Raw genomic sequence first — 22407 nt, 5'->3', positions numbered from 1 at the left:
ATAACAATCCATCCCAGTGTCCTGTCATCCATCTCATTTTACATATTCATATAATATGCTAATATAGTATGCAATAAAGCTAGCAATATTTATTTTACTAATGGTTTACAAAGTATGATCAATAGGCAGGTATTCAGGAGTCACTATATAGGTCTGGCAGCAAAGTAAATCTATACTTACAGATCAAGAGCTTGTTAGGGAGCAAATATTGCCTAATAAGGGACATTTACTTCATGGGTTCCACTAGAGTCATCCTCTTGATCTATTTGTGAAACTTTCCTTTCATATGAATGAGAAGTTTGGGGATGATCCATTAATGTGGAAAACCTTGAAGGCCATAATAGCATAGTACACACTGAACAAAAAAGAAGCAACTAGCCTTTGCGGTAAGGTGCACATGGAAGGGCAACACACACCACAAAGATTTACAACATAGCCTGCAAAACAACCAAATTGACCGCATCTAACAATTCACGTTAAAACCAGAGGGTTTTGTTTACACGCATTTGTAAATATATGCGTAAGCTGCAGTGCCTACATCAAGGCTGTGTACAACAGCCCTAACTCCAAAAATTTCAGTCTCCAAAATTGAAGCAAGGGCAGGTTTGCCTGTTACCCATCCTTAAAGGCAAAAGGACACCCAGCAAGGGCACAGTGGCAGCTGAAGACATCCAGTGCGTCCCCTCAACCAATTCAACCAAGCACTGCGGTTGAGGCTACATTCACACCTGAGCATAGTGTTTTCGCGCGTTTTTTACCGCAATTTTTGTGCAGGCGTTTTTAGATCGAATAGAGACCAATGGAAAACGCCTGTAATCTGCCCAAAAAGAAGCTCATGTACTTTTTTGAGCATTGGGCGTTTTGCTCACAGCGTCAAAACGCTCAGATGTGAACAGGGGCCATTGAAATGAATGGACATTTGCGGCATTTTGAGAGCTGATCCTAGAGCAGAAAAACTCCCCAAAAACGCCCCAAAACGCCTACATGTGAACGGAGCCTTACGGATATATTTGTAAACGTACGCAAACAAAATCCTCTCTTTTTAAAGTGAATTATTAGACCGGGTCAATTTGGTTGTTCTGCAGGCTAGCTGATAAGTGTGCTGGGAAATCTTCGTTTGTGATAGTACACACTGAGCCTGCATTGATCTGGTAAGCAACTCACCCTATGTGATTTTCACATATAATTCATACAATTATTCATTGAACTACACTTTAAGAAATTGTTTTAAGTTTTGAAGTTTTGTTTTAGTTACAGTTTATACGTTAGGGTTCCTATTGCTTTTTTCCTTACAGTTCTTCTATCAAAACTTCAGCATCCCAGGCCACCACTATATAAATGAAATAGGGCCAGGGAGTGTACAAGAAATCTTCACCCAAGTCAGTGTTTGTAATACATGTATTGTTTTTTCTTTTTTTCCACAAATTTTTTTTTTAATTCACAAAAATGGCCGCATTTGGAAAACCATTAAGTCAAACATCTTAAAAGTAAAAAGAAATGTTGTATAGTAGGACCAGTTTTATTTTGGGCACTACAATAGCAGTTAAGCAATGACTGCATATATATATATATGTACTTCATTTGATAATAAAAACATTATGGGCATTTCAACATTTCCCAATTAACTGCTTAGTTCACAATTGACCTGACATAGAAAGTGTGATAAAAGGAAAATAGCTTTTTTGGTCTATAGCAAGGCATCCAGTGAGCTTCAAATAGTCATTATTACTATCAAGTTTTTAAAATCTGAAGTTTAATAACTGGTAGCTTATCCATACTTCAGGCCTCAATTACTTCAAATATGGTATCAGTTTTTGCATAACTTACCAAACGGTTAATATCAGACATTTTACAGCATTTTGAATTTCAAATAATTATTGAAAGTAGGTGCAACAAAATAGTTCTGGTGAATATTTTAAAAAAAACACTATGTACACTGAATTCAATTTGCTAAAAGCAGTAGAGCAAGTTTAAAAAAAAAAAGGATTTTTGTTTGCACATGATTGAATAATTGATGTCTGCAAACATCACCTCATTCATTAAGCTAAGAGAAAATCCTTTGTCTTTCGTTCATTGACTAACACCGCTCCTGATTCTTCTTAACCATTGGGTTATAATGCCCCCTACAGGAGTAGGACACTAGGCATGAAAAAGCTGAACTACGCCTATGGGCAGTCCCAGGGGGTATACGCCCACACTCAACTATAGGCACTTGCAAATGGATTTTTTCCTATCTGTCCCAGGGGGTATACGCCCACACTCAACTATAGGCACTTGCAAATGGATTTTTTCCTATCTGTTATTTTGTTCCTGTGAGAATCTACTATCAAGTGACGGACTGAATAATCTAAAACCAGAGGGGCCCCCCAGTCTGGCCAGCGAGTGCGTGGAGGCCTCAGCTCCTCGCTAGGTCAGCCGCGACATAACCCAACTTGACAGGGGTGGTCTGCAAGTTAAATGTCTCGCGAGGGCGCATACGACCTGCCCTTGGCCTGAGTCACAGCGTTCCTCCTGGCCGACAGCCACTAACATCCCGATAGAGCGGTGGTCTGTCAGGAGTGGTGCCCAACCTGTTCCTGGTATGGTAAATAGCTGTCCCCCCCTCTTCTCCTGGAGGGTTTTTGGGGCATACGCGGGCCCCTCCCTTGGACAGTGGGACCCCTGACAGTGAAGATGTTTCCTTTGCTCCTCTAGCCATGCATGAAAAGGCACTGGTAGATGCACTGATTGTGTCAGAGCGTGAAATTTTAAACATGTTGGAGGTGCTGCGTCGGTCTCTTTTGGCACTACAGGTCCTCCACTGTGGCGGGGGTGTTCCCCTTTCCAGCTTACTTTGACCCCATTGTCGCTTAATAGTGGGGTTGTCCAAAATGCACTCTTGTGGTCCCTAAGCATTTTGCTATGTGGTATCCTTATAAGGATTCCCTGCTTAAAAAGTGGACTGTCCCACCTGTAGTGGACTCGCCGGTTTCTAGGTTTAAAAAAAGCTACCTTAATTCCGGTTGAGGAGTCCTTGGCCTTTAAAGATCCGGTTGATAGGAGAGCAGAGGCTCTGCCCGTCATATTTAATTATCGCTTTTTCGGCATAGGCCGGTATTTTCTATTGCCCTGGTGTCGCAAAATCTGATAAATGGGCTAAACTTTTACGCCGGAAGCGGAAGCTGCTTCCCCCTGCCTTTGCGGAGCTGGTGGATCAGTTGATCCAGGGGCTACGGTTTATCTGTGATGCCTCTTTGGATGCGACTCCTTTGATTTTAGGCTGTCTGTATCAGCAGTGGTCCTTCGGCATCTTATCTGGCTGACAATGCTGGTCTCGGACCAGACTTCTAAGAGGGCCTTATCTGAGCTCCCCTTTTGTGGGGGATTGTCTGTTTGGAGCTTCCTTGGATGACATCATTAAGGGTCTCACGGGGGGAAGAGTACTCCTCTTCTGCAGGCTACCAAGGGCAAGGAGCCCGGTTGTAGATGTGGGCCATTCTTCTCAGCTCATAAGAGGCTTTTTTCATCCCTCAAGGGATAAAACTCCTTCAGGGCCTATCCCAGAGGTTCCAAGAGGACCTAGTCTAGCAAGCCACGAGGGGCTCTTCAGACCTGCAGACAAGGCTTCCTCTACATGAAGGGATCCATGGACCTCTCTGGTACAGGTCAAGTGGGTCCACAAAGTCATTCGGTCCAGCTACAAGATCGAGTTTCGGTCTTCTCCTCCAGAAAAGTTCTTTGCTTCCACTTTCCCCAGATCGCTTACGGGGTCACTTTGGGGCAGTGCAAGACTTATTACTTCATGGTGTGATTGTCCCCGTTTCAGCTTCCAAATGTTTTCAGGGGATTTACTCAAACCTGTTTGCAGTTCCCTGGAAGGAAGGCAAGGTACATTCAATTCTGGACCTCAAAGCGCTAAACTGCTTTGTGCGGGTACTGAAGTTCCGAATGGAGTCTATTCGCACAGTAGTGGCGTCCCTATATCTTGGGGATTTTCTTGCTTCTATCGACATCAAGGACCCCTAACTTCACAATCCAATATGTGCCAGTCACCAGCGCTTCCTCCGCTTTGCCGAGGGTGAGGAGCATTGTCAGTTTGTGGTGTTTACCTTCGGTCTCGCCTCTGCTCCTCGGGTCTTCACAAAGTGTTGGCCCCAGTGCTATCATTGTTGCGTCAGCAGGAGATCGCAGTACTGGGGTACCTGGACGATCATCTTCCTTCGAGCAGAGTCTCGGACTGCTCTGATGGACACCTTGGAGATTACTCTGGGATTCAGCCTCAGCCAGAGTGTAGCTTCCTCTGGAAAAACACCAGAAATTGCGGGAGGCAACTCAGCTTCTGTTGTCCAGCAGACAGTCATCCCTCTGGGCTTGCATGCTGGTTTTAGGCCTGGTGGTGTCTACCTTTTGAGACGGTTCTGTTTGCACAGTTCCACACAAGAGCTCTGCAAAAAGAGATTCTGGTGAAATGGGACAAGAAGGTGGCTTCGCTCTCTGGCACTTTGAAATCCTTCTCCCCCCTGTACTGGGCAGTTGTCACCATGAATGCCAGCCTGTCCAGGTGGGGAGGCGTCCTAGGCACAGCTTGTGCTGAAGGGGTCTGAACTCGGGAAGAGTTCGGACTGCTCAATGTACTGGAAATCCGATCAGACTTGTCTGGATCATGGAACAATTCGTCCTCAGGAGTGTCCGGTACGAATTCAGTTGGAAAATGCCACGGCCGTGGCCTATGTCAATCACTATGGGGGCAAAAGAAGTGTCCTCGCAGATCAGGAAGTACCCGGCATTCTAAGGTGGGCAGAACGATCTTGCTAGGCCCCTCTGCTGTACACATTCCATGGTTTGTGGCATGGTCTCGGGATCCTCTGGCAGATGCATTAGTGGCTTCTTGGCATCAGTATCGTTTGATTTATCCCTTTCCCCCTTTCAAACCTCTGCCAAGATTCCTGTGCAGGGTCAAGGGAGCCAGGCAATTCCGGTCTTTTTGGTGGCTCCAGTCTGGCTTCGCCGGTCTTGGGACGCCGATCTGCTACAGCTGGTCACCGATGTTCCTTGGAGATTTCCTCTCAGGGAAGATCTGCTGTCTCAATGACCAATCTTCCATCCAGCTTTTCGCTGGTTTTAACGGCATGGCTGTTGAAAGCCAGGTGCAGGATAGAGGTTTGTCTGAATCTGTGATTCCTACTCTTAAAGGTTAGAAAATCTATCTTCCAGGAAGACCTACCATCGTATTTGCAAGATGTACGTTGCATGGTGTGAGTTTTTTGGGGCTACCCCTCGCTCCTTTTCGGTGGCTCGGTTCTTGGCTTCCTCCAACGGGGGGGGGGGGGGGGTTGAGCAGCGCCTGGCGTTGAGTATCATTAAGGGCCAGGTTTCAGCCTTGGCAGTTTTTTTTTTTCAACCTTTATCCAGGAAGCTTAACACTTGGTTCCTCCAGTCCTGTCTCTATTACCGTTGTGGGTCCTCAAAATGGTGTTTTCAGTTATCCAGGAATCTCCCTTCAAAAATATCAGGATGTTCTCCTGCTTATATTGTCCCAGAAGGTGGCCTTTTTGGTGGCTAGTTCTTCTGCATGCAGGGTGTCGGAGCTGGCAGCATTGTCTTGCCATTCACCTTACTTGTTGGTTTACAGAGCTAAGGTGGTTCTTCGTCCCTGTCCGTCGTTCCTTCCAATGGTTGTCTCTAAATTCCATTTGAATGAAGACATTGTGTTGCCTTCCCTACGTCCCATGCCTAAACATCCTTAGGTAGTTGCTTTGTATTTCCTGGATGTGGTTCGGGTTATCAGGGTGTACCTGGCAGCTACGGAGTCTTTTAGGAAGTCAGACTCACTATTTGTACTCACGGTTAAACCTTTAAAAAGGGTTGGCCCTTTCTGCTGTAACCCTTTCCAGATTGATCAGGAAGACAGTGATTCAGGGGTCAGGTTCCTCCTTTCCCTGTTAAGGCACACTCTACTTGGGCGCTTAGTACCTCCTGGGCCTTCTGTCATCTGGCATCAGTGATGCAGGTTTGCAAGGCGGCCATCTGGTCGTCTGTGCACACTTTTACAAAGTTTTATAAAGTGGATGTGTTGGCATCTGCAAATGCTTCTTTTGGCCGAATGTTTTTGCAGGCTGCTGTTTAGAGGACCTGTTCTTTGAGGTTGTATTGTTTTTTCAGGTGAGCTCCAGTTGTTTTGGTTGAGCTCCATGTTACCTGGTTGGCTATGGTTAGCCTTGGGGAATTTTTTCTGCTGTTTTCCCACCCCTCATGTTTAACAGTGCTTTGGGACGTCCAATGCTTTAGAAGAATCAGGAGCTGTGTCCGTCAATGAACGAAAGAGAAAATGGGATTTTTGACTTACCATAAAATCAATTTCTCTGATGTCCATTGATGGACACAGCACCCACCCCTCTGTGGAACTGGCTTTCTTCTGACACTGCTTGTAACAAAACTGAGTACCTATAGCTGAGTGTGGGTGTATACCCCCTGGGACTTCCCATAGGTGTGGTCAAGCTTTTTCCTGTCTAGTTTCCTACTCCTGTAGGGGACAGTATAACCCAATGGTTAAGAAGAATCAGCAATTTTACAGTAAAACAAAAATCCATTTTTTTTTTCTCTTGCATATGATTGGGTATTTATGCCAATTAAGTAAACTTTATTGATACTTTAAGGAGAAACAAGGTGGTGTTTAAATTCTTAAATATTAAAGCATTTCCTTGGTTAAAATGTTGTTTGAGAAAATAGGTTAAATGTGATAAATGTATCAAAGGTATCAATTTATTAAACACATATTTTCAACACTGATTTAAATAGGAATAAAAAACCTTAGGCCTCTTTCACATGTACGTCCTCCGTTCCGTGCCAACAGGGGATCTGTAAACAGACCCCCTGCAAAGTCATATCAGAATGGGATTGAAGTCACTTTTTAGACATCCATGTCCATTCTGATTTGTCCTTTATTTTGTGATCGAGTTAATCAACATGCATATAGGCCTCATCTATCTATCATTATTCCGCTACTCCAAGTACTGCATGTCAAGATCATACACCCAGTCAGCTAGGTGCACAAAGATGTAACTGCCTCCAGTATGTCACACAAATATCACACTGAGAAGTAGTCCACTGCATTCCACATTATGGCTATGCCTGCAAGGAGTGCTTAGTGGTATGTACAATCAGTTATACTATTTTGATGCAACTATTGATAAAAATCGTTCTTATGCTTAATGAATTTTCAGTCTACTTGCCGCACAGAAAGGCAGCAGTTGCTGATCTGTGAATTACTGCTTTGGAGCAGAGAGAGATTAGTAACTTTGACTGTGTCCCTCTCCTTCTGCCTGTGTGTGTGGCGCTGTGAACAGCTGCACATACCATTATATGGGATGGGAGCGTACATATAGTGGAGACTCCTCTACGGGTCTTGCAGACACAGGGGGCACCAGCATCATGGGAGGCTGTCTGGGCAGCCAGGGGAGGGTTTGAGAGGGAAGCTCAGAGGAGAAAAATTAAAATCCAGAACAGAATGTGCATGCAAGTTCTGTTATTGGCAACTCAAAAAATGTACTTTAATATCACTTTAAACTTTTAGCAAAGTTGATATTGCTTAATTTCTAGAATTCTCTGGAAAGTTTAGCATTATTATTAATAGGCAAGTCTTTGGTGCCCATTTGTATATTAAATACTTAAAACCTATTTCTTGTAGGGCTCTTGCATATGAGTGCTTGAGGCCGTTCATTGTAAATTCTGACATTAACCTTAGTTTACCCAGAAAACCCAGGTGCTATGTACAGCCCTCCATAGACATAAATGGCTATATGCAGCTGTATTCCAGGTATAGCGCAGTGATGTTGTAAACACAAGTATAGCTTATGGATGTATGCAGAAAATAGAAATGGTTTTACAGTTGTTAACAATTGCAACTCCATATACCAGGAGTACAGCTACGCAAGGCCAACTATGAGAGGCTATAAGCAGCACATAGACTTTACAGACAGGGGTCATTGGAAATTATGTTGAATGCGCCATATTGATATGTATTTTAAAGACAATGTAGCTTTTTTGTACAGTAATTACCATTAACATACCCGAAGTATACAGACAAAAGTATCCACACATGCAAAGATAATTTTGTAACTTTTTGTGGGGCCTGTTTTTACATTTGATATATCACAGCAGTTTTCTTCATATACAATTTTAGCGCCCATACAAACTTTTGTACTGAAAAAAAAATAGCAACTCTAAATCCTGCCAAGTGCTTGTTCTTACGTTATGCGTAAAACAGAGCAAAATGACAATCGCTTTCTTCTATCAAATTGATAGGAAGTCTTGGAAGTCAGATGTAGGAAATAGTATGTTTCTATAGTGCAGGTGTGGCGCAGTTAAAACACTCCTTGGCGAGGTTGCCTGTCACCACACTCAGTTGAAGGTACACTTAGAGTACTCTGTGGTGCGTGGGAGATTGAAATCATAAATCCAATTATACAACCACACCAGTGCTATAGGATGGATAGCGCCATTCACCAAAATAGGCAAAAGTTTACATGTGTGCATTGGCGTCAAAATGCACAAATAAAAACAGAGCTAAATTACATTTACAGTATCTCACAAGAGTGAGTACACCCCTCACATTTGCATACAATGTGTACACCCCTCACATGCTACAATGTAAAGTGGTGAGTGTACAGCTTGTATAACAGTGTAAATTCACTGTCCCCTCAAAATAACTCCACACACAGCCATTAATGTCTAAACCACTGGCAACAAAAGTGAGTAGACCGCTTAGTGAAAATGTCCAAATTGGGCCCAATTAGCCATTTTCCATTCCCGGTGTCATGTAAATCGTTAGTGTTAAAGGTCTCGGGTGTGAATGGGGAACAGGTGTGTTAAATTTGGTATTCATGCTCTCACTCTCTTACTGGTCACTGTAAATTCAACATGGCTCCTTATGGCAAAGAACTCTCTGAGGATCTGAAAAAAAAAAAGTTTTTGCTCTACATAAATATGGCCTAGGCTATAAGAAGATTGCTAAGACCCTGACACTGAGCTGCAGCACAGTGGCCAAGACCATACAGCGTTTTAACAGTACAGGTCTCGCCATGGTCGGCCAAAGAGGTGGCATGCACATGCTTAGCGTCCTATCCAGAGGTTGTCTTTGGAAAATAGACTTATGATTGCTGCAGAGGTTTAAGAGGCGGGGGGACAGCCTGTCCGTGCTCAGACCATCTGCCGCACACTGCATCAACATGGTCTGCATGGCTGTCGTCCCAGAAGGAAGCCTCTTCTAAAGATAATGCACACGAAAGCCCACAAACAGTTTGCTGAAGACAAGCAGACTAAGGACATGGATTACTAGAACCATGTCCTGTGGTCTGATGAGACCAAAATAAACCGATTTGGTTCAGATGATGTCAAGCGTGTGTGGTGGCAACCAGGTGAGGAATACAAAGACAAGTGTGTCTTGCCTACAGTCAAGCATGGTGGTAGGAGTGTTCTGGTCTGGGGCTGCATGAGTGCTGCCGACACTGGGAAGCTACAGTTCATTGCGGGGAACCATGAATGCCAACATGTACTTGACATACTGAAGCAGAGCATGATCCCCTCCCTTTGGAGACTAGGCTGCGGGGCAGTATTTCAGCATGATGACCACTGCCTTGCTAAAGAAGCTGAGGGTAAAGGTGATGGACTGCCCAAGCATGTCTCCAGACCTAAATTCTATTAAGCATTCATGGGGCATCCTCAAACGGAAAGGTGGAGGAGCGCAAGGTCTCTAACATCCACCAGCTCCATGATGTCGTCATGGAGACGAAGAGGACTCCAGTGGCAACCTGTGAAGCTCTGGTGAACTCCATGTTCAAGAAGGTTCAGGCAGTGCTGGAAAATAATGGTGCCCACACAAAATAATGACACTTTAGGCCCCATTTGGACATTTTCACTTAGGGGTGTACTCTCTTTTGTTGCCAGCGGTTTAGACATTAATGGCTGTGTGTTATTTTGAGGGGACAGCAAATTTACACAGTTCTACAAGCTGTACACTCACTACTTTACATTGTAGCAAAGTGTAATTTCTTCAGTGTTGTCACATGAAAAGATAAAATAAAATATTTACAAAAATGTGAGGGGTGTACTCACTTTTGTGAGATACTGTACATATTCAAACCTATATATAAATCAGTTTATCAAGGTTTTGATTTTAGAAACCTTGAAACCTATTCATTCCCAAAACCATTTCAAAATGCGACACCTTTAACATCACTAATTTCCAGTGATGCTATATTAGAAGGGATTTCACATTGCAATGTAGTGTTCTACTTTCACAGACCTAATCTGCATATTTTTGGCTTATATAGCAAAAGTGCCTTTAAAAGCTTTTATCCCCGGCTCATTTCTGTGTATATTGGCTGCAACTGGCATGTTCAGAATAGAGTACATGAATGGGTTTTAATAAATGACACGAATGTCTAAAGAGTAATTGATAAATGTGTAGCTGATTGTTTGTAGTATGTTTTGTGTTAGTAGAAGTACACCTAATATATATATATATATATATTAATTATAGTTATAGAACTACTATAGTTCTATAGTTGCAGAACTTTATACAGAAGGTTATTTAGTAAAAATAACCATTTAGGGTCACTTTCATGCATGCTTTGCCTTGCAGTTTCCACCTATGCTAAAACCTATAATGATTTCCCATTTTCATGTTGTTTGATCTTTTCTTGTGAGTTTGTTCAGTTGTCCCATGTGCTTTCCCTGGCTGTAATAAATGTTGTTTTCTAGATATACGTAAGAGCACAATTTGAATATGATCCTGCAAAGGATGACCTCATACCCTGTAAAGAAGCTGGTATCAGGTTTAGGGTTGGAGATATTATCCAGATTATTAGTAAAGATGATCACAACTGGTGGCAAGGCAAATTGGAAAATGCCAAAAACGGTACGGCTGGTCTCATTCCTTCTCCCGAACTTCAAGAATGGTAAGTGACAAGAAACAAATTATTATATTTTCTCTATAGTTTACCGACCTATTCAAAGTTGGTAATGCCTCTTTCTAGTCAGATAGTCCGTTCTAGTCAAGTTTGTTTTGCAGGTCAGCATTCAAACCTAAAAGATCTGTTTTTTCTATGTGCACATGTGGTTGTTTAGTTTCTTACATGTAAGCCAATCTTGGAACCCACACTCAGAAAAACTAGATGGATAAACAAGTTGTTTTTTTTTTTTTTCCCACATTCTAGTCTGTTCTCCGTAGTGTAAAAAAAAGAACACTGATCTCAGTGGCTTAATATAGACAAGTATGGAACTAAGCATTTATTCTGAATATTACACCACACTCCATTAAATGTAAACAGCACCATGGGGACATGTTAACGCTCTATCCCTTCTTAAGCAGCATCCACTCAGGAAAAGCATTTGACAAAATGACTGATGTAGGCTCTTTCCGCACATCTAGCCTTAAAGCTGAAGCAAGGAAATACACTGGAATGTCCTATATTAACCACTTTTTAAAGTGGACCTTGTAGCCCCCTTTCCACCATGTAAAACACACAGTAAAAGTGAAAAAAAAAATTGGAAAAACATGAAAAATATATGCAAACCCCAGCTCCCATCAAACCCGCCTAGGCAAGGGTGATGGCACTGGGCCTTCTCACTCCTGTGAAAGCCCAGGATCCCAAAGGAATGGGCTCATGTACAGTGCTAGGGCATCTGCTCATGTGATTTCGGATACCAAGCTTTTCCAGGATTCCCCAATGATGCCCAGTAGTACCAGCATTTTCAGCAGGATTCTCCTGTTCGGGTGGCCAAATATTAGAGGTTTTGTCTCGCCTACATTGGCTCATATTCTTTGTTGCCTGAACATGTTAATTATATGTTGAGCTTTGCACCTCAAATGATTGTAAAATGAAAACTTTGGGCTTTATCACCATAATTAAAAATTTCAATGTGTCCACCTGGTTTTAAGTTGATTTACCCTTATTTAGATTTAATTGCGTGCACATTTTCTGCAACTGAAAAACCTGATCTTAATCTAGGAAATATACGGTTGTCATTTGTAGGCACCAAGGTAATGGCATTCTTTCAATTTGCATTTTGTGTGTACATGTTTGTAGTTACTAAGTAAATGTCTGAACTTTAGTTTAGGATAGTTTTTAGAATACATAATCCGGTCCTGCATTACCTGAAAAAAAAATAATTCTCAATATTTTGCAGCTAGGGTATACTGAAGAGCAAATTCTATCCCACTTCATATTCATGTGGAAAACAGGACAAGCATTGTGTTTTTAGATATGATCTAAATTTAGATTAAAGCTGAACTCTAGACAGATATAAAAGTCTAATGCAACTCCTGTAATCATTAACACATCATGTAATGTATTTTGATATGCTTCTAATATACGTACCTAAATTTGACTTTCTATACAATCCTCTATAAAGTAGCAATTAGTCTGTCTTGTTTCTTGTTTTAGGCGAGTTGCTTGCATTGCAATGGAAAAAACAAAGCAGGAGCAACAAGCTAGTTGTACTTGGTTTGGGAAGAAAAAGAAGCAGTACAAAGATAAATACTTGGCAAAGCACAATGCAGGTATGCATGGGTATAGAATATATCTTGTTTAATAAAAAATGGCAGGCAATTTTTTTTTTACACTGAAATCTTACACATCTCAATCTTTCTAATTAATCTGAGTCTTTAAAGCACTATTATACTCTCTGCCTGTTATAATTCAGGAGTATTCTCTGCCTGTTATAATTCAGGAGTATTTTTATTAAAATAGTGCTGACAGAACTGGGTATTATGGGTAACTGATAAAGGTTACTATTTACATTATTTTTTAACATGTAAAAATTGCAGGAAAATATAATCCCTCGAATTCTGTAGTTTAAGCTTTCACATCTGAGTTATTTGTGAAGGCTGCAGATGTGTCCAATGGGGGGACACTTGTGATTTAAAGCTCTATCTACTTTCATTGTCGTCCTTGACTGGATTTACCAGGTTATTGGTGATACTATGACATACCACTACCATTAGATGCATTCTTTTGCAGCCTGAGTGTCCTGAATACCAGGCTGACGTTATTGGTAGTGCCCTGTGCTGGTTGCACTCCTCAACCCACTCCCTGCATGAGCCATACTGCCCAATCACTAAACTGGGCTGATTTATGGCCAGTGGGGATATGCAGGAGAGGACGGAGCCACCATTAGTTGGAAGTGTGGAAACTTGCTGGCTATGGCAGCGCAGGTTTCTGAGCAACAGGGCTGAAAAACAATGCACCTAAGGCACCTGCATTGTTGTGCTGTAATTTAATACCCTTGAAAGGTTTATTTTAACATTCTTATCTCTTTTGGGAACAGTAGCTATTGGTATCCTGATAATTGATTTATAATTGTATCAATAATTTTAAATTATCTTATGCAACAAAAACCTGATGTCCAGTGATACTTTTTAATTTTTTTTATGTGCAGTGATTCTTGCAAATTTTCCCTAATTTTGAAATATGTGCTTTTATTCTTTACAAAATGCTAAAAGCACATTATTGGCTGAAGTATATAGCCTTTACTGTTTATACCAGAAGTTATGTCATCCAAGAAAAACATTACCCAAAGCAGATTCTTCTATTTTGTATGAAGTGAGACAGACTTTTGTCATCTATTTGGCTTACTGCTATCCAGGACATTGAAAAGGAGATCTCTGACACCGTTTGCCCAGCAATGGCAGGTAGAGCACAGCTTTTAAGCCAAGCTGCTATTGTCACTGGCTACCATGAGCACTTAAAGCGGTAGTAAACCGCTGGGTGATTTTATTTTTTTTCTGACCTGAAAGGTAATGGCATAATATGTTAGTGTGCTGCTTCCATCTTCACCCGGTCTTCCTTCTGTGTCCGCGGACTCTGGCTGTGTGATTGGAAAGAGCTGCGATGATGTCACTCCTGTGCATGCACGGGGGAGCCGCCGTTTACGGCACAGGACTCTGAAGGAACGGTCACCTGGTATCGGCCATGGTATGCGCCGATTATGTCATCAGCTGCATATACAGTAAATATCTCCTAAATGGTGCATGTTTAGAGGATATAAAAACCAGATGTGACCAGTGCTATGGGGAGCCTAGGTGTAGGAGTCAGGTTTAAGCTGCCACCAACCTACCCCTAGAGGGTATGATAAATAAGTGCAATGGAAAGTTGGTATGTGGCGCTACCTGCTCAAGGGAAATTGAAATTATGATGATGAAGTTCACTGTATGTATGTGTGTGTACCTGAACTATATGGTTTATACCAATCCTATAGGTACATTCCTAGTGAATATATTAAATACCATCCGATAAATAACCATATGAAATAAAAATAAACATTTAAAGTGCACCGTGCTGAGAAAAAAAGCTTACTGGGTATTTAATAGTACCTTACTAAAAAGTGCTTAGTGCAAGTGCAGCTGTGCAGTTGATAGATTTTTTTGTGCTGTTCAATTAAAAAAAAAAAAATATATATATATATATATATAAATAAATGAAATTAATAACTCGTGCTCCCTGTGATTAGGAATATCACATCTGTTTACTTCATGGCTATCCACCAGTACTGGGTACCTCCCACTATGGACATATTGGCACACTTCACTGCCTAACACTAAGCACTATTTATATGTGATTTTTAACTGGTCAGCACCACAGCACTTATTATTTGAATCACTACACCCCCGTATATAGGGGGTATCACCCAGTACTGGGGGATAGCTATGAAGTAAACAGATGTGATATTCCTAATCACAGTGAGCACGAGTTATTCATTTATTTTATTTATTTCATTTATTTATATAAAAATATTGTATTGAACATCACAGTATAGAAGCACAAGTAAAACATCTCCTATCAAGTGCACAGCTGCACTTCACCAAGCACTTTTTAGTAAGGTACTATTAAATACCCAGCAAGCTTTTTTCTCAGCACGGTGTACTTTAAATGTTTATTTTTATTTCATGTGGTTATTTATCGGATGGTATTTAACCACTTACCCACCAGCCCTATTTCGGACACTTTTTGTTTACAAGTTAAAACCAGTATTTTTTCCTAGAAAACTACTTAGAACCCCATAACATTATATATATTTTTTTAGCAAAGACTCTGGAGAATAAAATGTCGGTCATTGCAAAATTTTTTGTCACGTGGTATTTGCGCAGCGGTCTTTAAAACACAATTTTTTTGGAAAAAATTAGAAAAATCACACTTCACTGCATTTAAAAAATATTAACAGTAAAGTTAGCCCATTTTTTTTGTATATTGTGAAAGATGTCATGCCGAGTAAATAGATACCCAACCTGTTACGGTTTAAAATTGCGCCCCCCCCGTGGGATGGCGACAAACTACGGTCAATAGAGATCTCAATCTGCGACGATTTAAATTTATTTAACGGTTACCAGTTTAGAGTTAGAGTGTAGCTCTTTTTTTTAAATTATTGCCCACGCTCTGGCGATCGCGGCGATACCTCACATGTGTGGTTTGAACAGCGATTTCATTCGCGGCTCGACTTGCGTATACGTTTTTTTTTGTGCTCGAGCTAACGGTGTCGGGGGCGGCTAAATTTTTTTTTTCCTATTTATTTTTTCTTTTTTTTTTAACTTTATTACAGGTTTTAAAAAAAAAAAAGATCTGATCACTTTTATTGCTGTCACAAGCAATGTAAACATCCCTTGTGACACCAATATGTAGTGACAGGTACACTTTATGGAGGGATCGAGGGTCTGAAAGACCCTAGACCCCTCCACTACACTTACCTGTATGCAAAACGCCGAAAACTGCATTTTTGCATACAGCCGTTTTTCAAATCTGCCGCCTTTTGCAGCACAGTAACCCGGAAGTGACGTCATGGACGCCGCCTCCGGGTTACGTCATCGGAGACCCGATCGATGCCGTTTCCGGCATTCATCGGGACTCCATCCAGCCGGCGGACGTGCCGGCTGGGTGCTCGGGGCTCCCGGTGGGACAGGAGCCCCGAGCAAAGCCAGGGAAGGCGGCGGGAGGGGGGGGACGTACCCTCCCGCCCCCCGGGTAACGATCGAGCGGCTCCCGAGCCGCATCGGTCGTTACCGACGGAAAGCCGACCGTCTGCTTCAAACCACGGTACCAGGATGATGCCTCTAGCTAGCCCCGCAAAGTCAGCCGACGTAGGTCTACGTGGCTAGACGTTAAGTGGTTAATATATTCACTAGGAATGTACCTTTAGGATTGGTATGAACCATATGGTTCAGGTACACACACATACAGTACACTTCATCATCATAATTTAAATTTCCCTTGAGCAGTTAGCGCCACATACCAACCTTCCATTGCACTTGCACGTTTAGAGGATATTTACAGTACCTATAGGTAAGCCTTATAGGTACAAGTCAGAGATGGGAGTTTACACCCACTTTCATATGCTTCTATCAAGGATACACTAGATAGCCCAGAATACAGAGATGCTGTGTGTTGCACCATCTAGTGTATTCAGGTATGTTATCTCATCATATTTCCTGCAGTGCCACCTCTACTATTAACTATAACCACATTTTCATTTATGTACAGTTGAGACTATTGTTTTCATTCACAAAGGTGCATATGTAAAAGGCAGTGAATGTGACCATTGCCAAATATTCACAGCAAGTGAACCTTTCTGTTGCAAGTCTTAAATTAACTTTCCTGGTGAAAAGTTTAAAATTACTGGTAAAATTTAAGCACTGGAAGAATGTTTAGTGAATGGTACATTTACTGATCTATAAATATGCTCCTAAGTTTTAGGTATTTGCACTTCAGTTTTTTTTAGGTAATTACTATATATTTAAATAATTAAATACAGGATTTATATAGTGTCAACAGTTTGTGCAGTGCTTTACAATATAAAAGGACATAGTACAGTTATATTACAATAAAATACTAGAGGGTTGAGAGGGCCCTGCTCAGAAGCGCTGACAATCTAATAGACTAGGGCAGGTGGAAGTATTAAAAATTAATTTAGGTGACTGGGGCAGGTGGGAGTATTAAAAATTAATTTAGGTGGAGGAGCGATAGGTTTCCCTGAAGAGAGGAGTTTTCAGGGATTGCCCAAAGGTGGCCAGAGTAAGATATAGCCAGACAGATTGAGGTAGAGGGTTCCATAAGATGAGAGAGGCTCTGGAGACAAGCATGGGAGGAGGAGAATGAAAGCAAGAAGGCAGAAGGTCTTGGGAGGAGCGGAGAGGATGGTTTGGGTTATATTTTGAGACCGGATTGGTCATGTAGATTGGTGCAGAGTTGTGAATGGAATTGTATGTTCCAATTTTGAATCTAATTTGCTGGGCAAGTGGAAGCAAGTAGAGATTGGCAGAGAGTGAGGCTGGCAGTAGCATTCATGATAGACAGAAGGAGGATAGCCTGCGTAAAGGTTGGGCCAAGAGAAGGGAGGTAACAAGGTTCAAGAGTGAATGAGTAGCTTGGTGATTTCATTATTTAAAAAGAGGTGAATTTTAGAGATGTTACGGAAGTGAAGTCTACAAGCTTCCGTTTTAGAAAGATTTTGCTTGGGGATGTGGTGCAACATCCATGTTGATATGTCAGTAATGCAAGAGGAGACTAAAGTAGTGAGGTTAGGGGTAGAGTGGGATTTAAGTGTCATTGGGCATCAGATGGCATTGGAAGCCATGACAGGTTATCAAGTAACCAAGAGAGGTGGTGTAGAAGAAGAATGGGTCCAAGAACAGAGCCTTGGGGGACCCTCTTTAGAGAGCAAAAAGGGGAGAGGAGGAGACAGAGTTGTAGGTAACATTGATGGAGCCCTGTGATAGGAGAAGAAACAGAAAAGAGCAGAATACTTGGAGGCCAAGGGAGTGCAGTTTGAGGAGGAGCAGGTGATCAACAGTATCAAGGCCACAAAAAGGTCTATTAGTAAGAGTATGAAGTAGTAGCCGTTGGTTTTAGCAGTCAGTAAATCATTAGTGAGTTTTAGTAGGGCAGTTTCTGTGGAGCGCTGAAGGTTGTTTTCAGTGAGATTGAAGCCCAGATGGTTGTAGACTAAGCGTTCTAAATGTTTAGAGGAAAATAGGAGCAAAGAGACAGGTCTTCGGTTGTTCAGGTTGGTGGGGTCCAGTGAGGGCTTTTTAGGTATTGGAGTGATCTGTACATGTTTTAGAGGTGAGGGGAAGGTGACAGTAGAGAGGAAGAGATTAAAGATGTAAGCTGGAGCGCATAGGATAGAAAAAGAGTGTGACCATAGTAACTGCAAGGGAAGAGGATCCAGGGGACAATTGGTTAGGTAAGCATCTGAGAAAAGTTTAGGACCCTCTTCAGTAGTAGCCGTGTCAGATTAGTAAAGTATCAAATCTGCTATTAGACAAGGATGTTTGAAGTGGGAAAGATATCTTTACAGCGGAGTTGTCCTCACAAAATGCATCAGTCTTGTTTTTGAAGTGAGTGGAAATCTCTTGAATAGTAAGTGGGTAGAGGGGGTGGGGGACAAAGTAGAGTGTTAGGGCCCTTTCGCACTGGGGGAGTCCGCCAGGTCAACAGGTGATCTTTCCGCTGATCCCTGCTGAGCAGGCAGATGACAGGTCCGTGAAGCAGGGCGGAAACGGTCGGCTGTTCTATATGGGGCTGTCCGTTTACATTTGACTGTCATTCGATCTGACAGACGGATGAGGAACAGACCCCCTCTCATCTGTTTTTAGCAGACGGATCGGAACAGATGTGTCCGCTGACATCTACCACTGCTTAGAGAGCAATAGATGACATAATCGGTCTGTCTGAAAAACTGACAGGTGGACCTGATTGGTCTGTCAGTGTGAAAGGGGCCTTAAGGGTAGAGAAGAGCCAATGAGGAATGGATGACAAGGTGTTAATTGGAGTGTCAAAGTAGCTTTTTTTTTTTTTTTTTCAGGCAGGAACTCTATAGAGGGCAAATTTGTATGGGGAGAGGCTTGCAGGAGTTTAGTTTTACGGCACAGTTTCTCAAGAGCATAGCTGTATCTCTTGAGATTTCTGGTGTTGTCTGTTTGCGAAGGATGTAATGGTTGGGGCTTGATTCTGTGGGCACTTAAAGGAGCAAGTGTGTCCAGTGAGGATGATAGTAAACTGAGAGGTGCCCAGGTTAGGACGGGACAGGGGTGAGATTTTGTCATAAAGGGTGTCAGTAGCAGAATAGAGAAGTGAAGGGATAAGATTTCTACGAATGATAATTTTAATGCTTGGAGGGATAGGTGGTTGAAGACAGAAAAATGCAAACACGGGAGAATACAAGGTCAAGGGCATTACCATTGGGTTGAGTGGAAGTGTGTGTCCATTGTGTTACTGTAGGTCAAAAGTTGAGATGCAGACAGATATGTATGTTAGTCACCAAGAATTATAGTGGGTAATTCAGAGGAGAGAATGTAGGGTAACGAGGCAGAGAAGTCACTTCCATCCTCAGAGAATTTGGAGAAAAAAGACATACACAGTGGGTCTCAAAAGAGGAGAGGGAGGGGTAGGAAGGTCTTGAAAAGTGCTCAGTGGGGATAGAAGGAATCCAACTTCACCTCCTTTCTGTCCACCAGGTCTGGGTGAATATGCATTTATTGCAAGAGTTCATTATCACAAAGCTGTATTTTTTATCAGGAATCAATGTTTTATCTGCACGTACATATACTGTGAAAATCTAAAATATAACATAACTTTACCTTCCCATGCAATAAAATAAAACCTTTTAGGTAAAAACCTGTTCAAAATGTGTCCAGTAATGCATGTTAAAAATCAATTAATTTTTTATTTCCTAAACATTCTTTAAGAACATATAAAATGTGATAACGTAAAAACATTTAGAAGAGTACTTTAGTGTGTTCAGACAATTGTAACTTCTATATAGATTTTTTTTTTTCCTCTTTAAACATGCATACATGCCTAGGACTGGTCCCAAATATTGGAGAAAGGCGGTGGGGTGTACATGCATAATGTGACAACTCTCCTCTGAGTGCTAGTATCAGAGGGTAGATCATTAGCTACCAGAACAGGTTTTCTGAGTGATCCATTTGCCTTTGACAGCTGGCTTCTGGTCTGCTTGGGGACATTCACACTCATACGGTCATTGCCAGATTGAATAATATGTACCCTTTTCTGTAGAGACACTTTGGGGCAATTAAAACACAGTTGTACAGAAATGACACATTGGATGTCACCCAAGCTTCCCAGAGTGGATACTTTAAAACTAGTGAGAAGAGAACAAAAAACAAAAGTAGCTTGGCTCATAAGGACCAATTGGAATTCTGGCACGTGGCATACAATAAGAAGTGTAATTGCATTCTGTTGTCATCCCTTCCTTCTTTTCTCACATTCTTTTCTGCAGTTGCAATTAAGCAGTCTCATATTTTATTAAAGGTAGACATTTTTTAATGTATCATTTTAACATTACATACATCTTACATTTTTTGCACTGTTTATTTTTTTATAGGAGTTAGGTTGTAGTTTGACAGGAATGATAAATACACCAGTTTCCCATACTCTCAATATAAAAAGAGTTCTCTAAATAAAGAAATATAAAAGAAGTTTATGTTTATGAGCCCCAGCATTTTCACAGTTTATTACTGGAAAAGAGCTGTGGTAATTTTGCCTTGAATAAAATTCACTTGTAAACAATTTACCTTACTGGTTTAATTGCAGTTTCATGGTGTCTAATTAAATCCAGGTAAAGTGTAAGCCGAATTACAATCCTGTTTAGTTTAATTAAATTAGCACCAGGAACTGTTATGTGGAACCTTCGCCAGAATTAATGAGTCGTTTTTTTTTGTTTAACAATGCAGCAAATGTCAACCAAAAAATGTTAGTTAACTTATAGGAAACAATTAATTATACAGCCTCATAAGATATATTTTAATGGATAAGTAATGTTTCTGAAATAATTCTTTAAGTTCTTCTGTCTACTATTTGATAAGCAACTTTCACTGTCGGGAAATTGTATGTTCTTGTATAAATAACCAGTTTTCTATTGATGAAAGTTTTATTCTACAGGAAATTTTATCAGATGGTTTTGATTCCAGTTAAATATGAAGATCAAAGGATATCTGCCACAAAGCAAAATACCTGGCCCAGTAAAAAAGGGATTGCTTGAGACTTCTGCTTTTATCCGTTCCTTTCCAATGACGTTACAGCCTTGGAACAGGTGTTTTGCTTGTGGGAGATTCTATATAAAGAGATCCTTAATGAATAAGAATTTACTCAGGCAACTGCTTTAAACCCTACTGTAGCCAAAACATATATTTCTCTTTCGTTTGTCAATGGATACAGCGCTCCAAAAATCATAACTACTGGGTTATATTGCCTTCTCCAGGAGTAGGACTAGACAGAACAAAAAACACCTGGCTACACACATAAGCCATCCTCACCTTGGTATATAACCCAACTCTCTGCTCTAGGTAATCAGTTTTAATCTGTTTAGTCAGGAGTAAGAATCAAGGCTCCCGGCTGGGAACTCTGGTTCTAGCAATTTTTTTTTTCTCCTTCCTTGCATCTTTTCTTTTTTCTCTCTGGACATCTATAATCAAATGCCGGGCTGAGACCGGCTGTATAATCTAGATCCATTGGTCCCTCCAGCCCAGCCAATGAGCGCGTGCAGACCACGGCTACGTGCTAGGTTGCCCGCGACATAGCCTCACGGACAGAGGCTGGCCTGTGAGTTAAACGTCTTCCAGGGTTGCATAAGACCGGGATTGAGCGTGAGTCACAGCAGTCCCTTGGCCGACAGCTCCTCTACTTCGGTTGCGAGGATTCTGTCTGGGGCATTACCCGCACCATGGAAGGGTAATACAGACCCCCCTCTCCCCTTTTGACGTTTTTTTTTTTGTGTGGATGCAGGTAACCTCCAGGGACCGTCAGACCTGCCTGCAGGTTCCCTCCTCCCACCCTTAAAAATCCCTCAGTGAGCTGGGCTTCCCCCACTCCCTTTCCCCCCTGTCTGGACCTGGAGTTTGGTGGGAGTCCCAGTTCAGAGGATGCAATGGAGACTCCTGGGGTCTCCCCTGCTATCCCCACTCTGTAAGGGTTTTGGGATAGTGTGTCCTGCCCTGGTAGTTTGGAGGGGTCACAATGTAGAAGACCCCTGGGTGCATGCCCCACTGTTTGCACTGCAGTGTGGGTATAGTGCAGGGGGGGTCCCAGTGCAGAGTGCGCAGTGGAGTCTCCCCTAACATGTGTTCTACCTTCAGGAGGGGGTCCCCTGCAGAGGGCACAGGTAAGATTGCAGCATGCTGTAGCTGATGGTGGCCGTTTTCCCTTAGTCTGGCTGGTCTCCGGTTGGCAGCAATGTTTGTGTAAGCCCAATGGTGTCACGGGGGCCATTTTCCCTTAATCTGGCTGGCGGCCATGTTTGTGTAGCCTGATGTCACGTGGGCCATTTTCTCTTAGCCCGGGAGACGCTGGGGATGACCAAAGCCTTGTGGGGATGCAGAAGCTCCTTCTTTTCCTGTGCCCGGGACATTTGAACAGG

At 42.0% G+C, this 22407-nt stretch overlaps 1 protein-coding gene across 12 annotated transcripts in view; it reads left to right on the top strand.

Moving 5' to 3' along the window:
* The window catches only part of CASK (calcium/calmodulin dependent serine protein kinase), a 651701-nt gene that overhangs the window by 581604 nt on the left and 47690 nt on the right, over nucleotides 1-22407 (top strand). For 8 of the 12 annotated variants that reach the window (XM_082246666.1, XM_082246673.1, XM_082246676.1 and 5 more), the window contains 2 exons: nucleotides 10741-10937; nucleotides 12426-12541. In XM_082246666.1, the coding sequence (XP_082102792.1) occupies nucleotides 10741-10937; nucleotides 12426-12541 (313 nt within the window). Of the gene's footprint in view, nucleotides 1-1295; nucleotides 1380-10740; nucleotides 10938-12425; nucleotides 12542-22407 lie in introns of all 12 variants that reach the window. The other 4 variants (XM_082246669.1, XM_082246671.1, XM_082246670.1 and 1 more) reach the window with 1 other exon arrangement.

This window comes from Pelophylax lessonae, assembly GCF_965119305.1.
Source record: "Pelophylax lessonae genome assembly, chromosome: 2".
NCBI classification, from domain to species: domain Eukaryota; kingdom Metazoa; phylum Chordata; class Amphibia; order Anura; family Ranidae; genus Pelophylax; species Pelophylax lessonae.
This window is presented reverse-complemented; position numbering and strand designations above follow the sequence as displayed.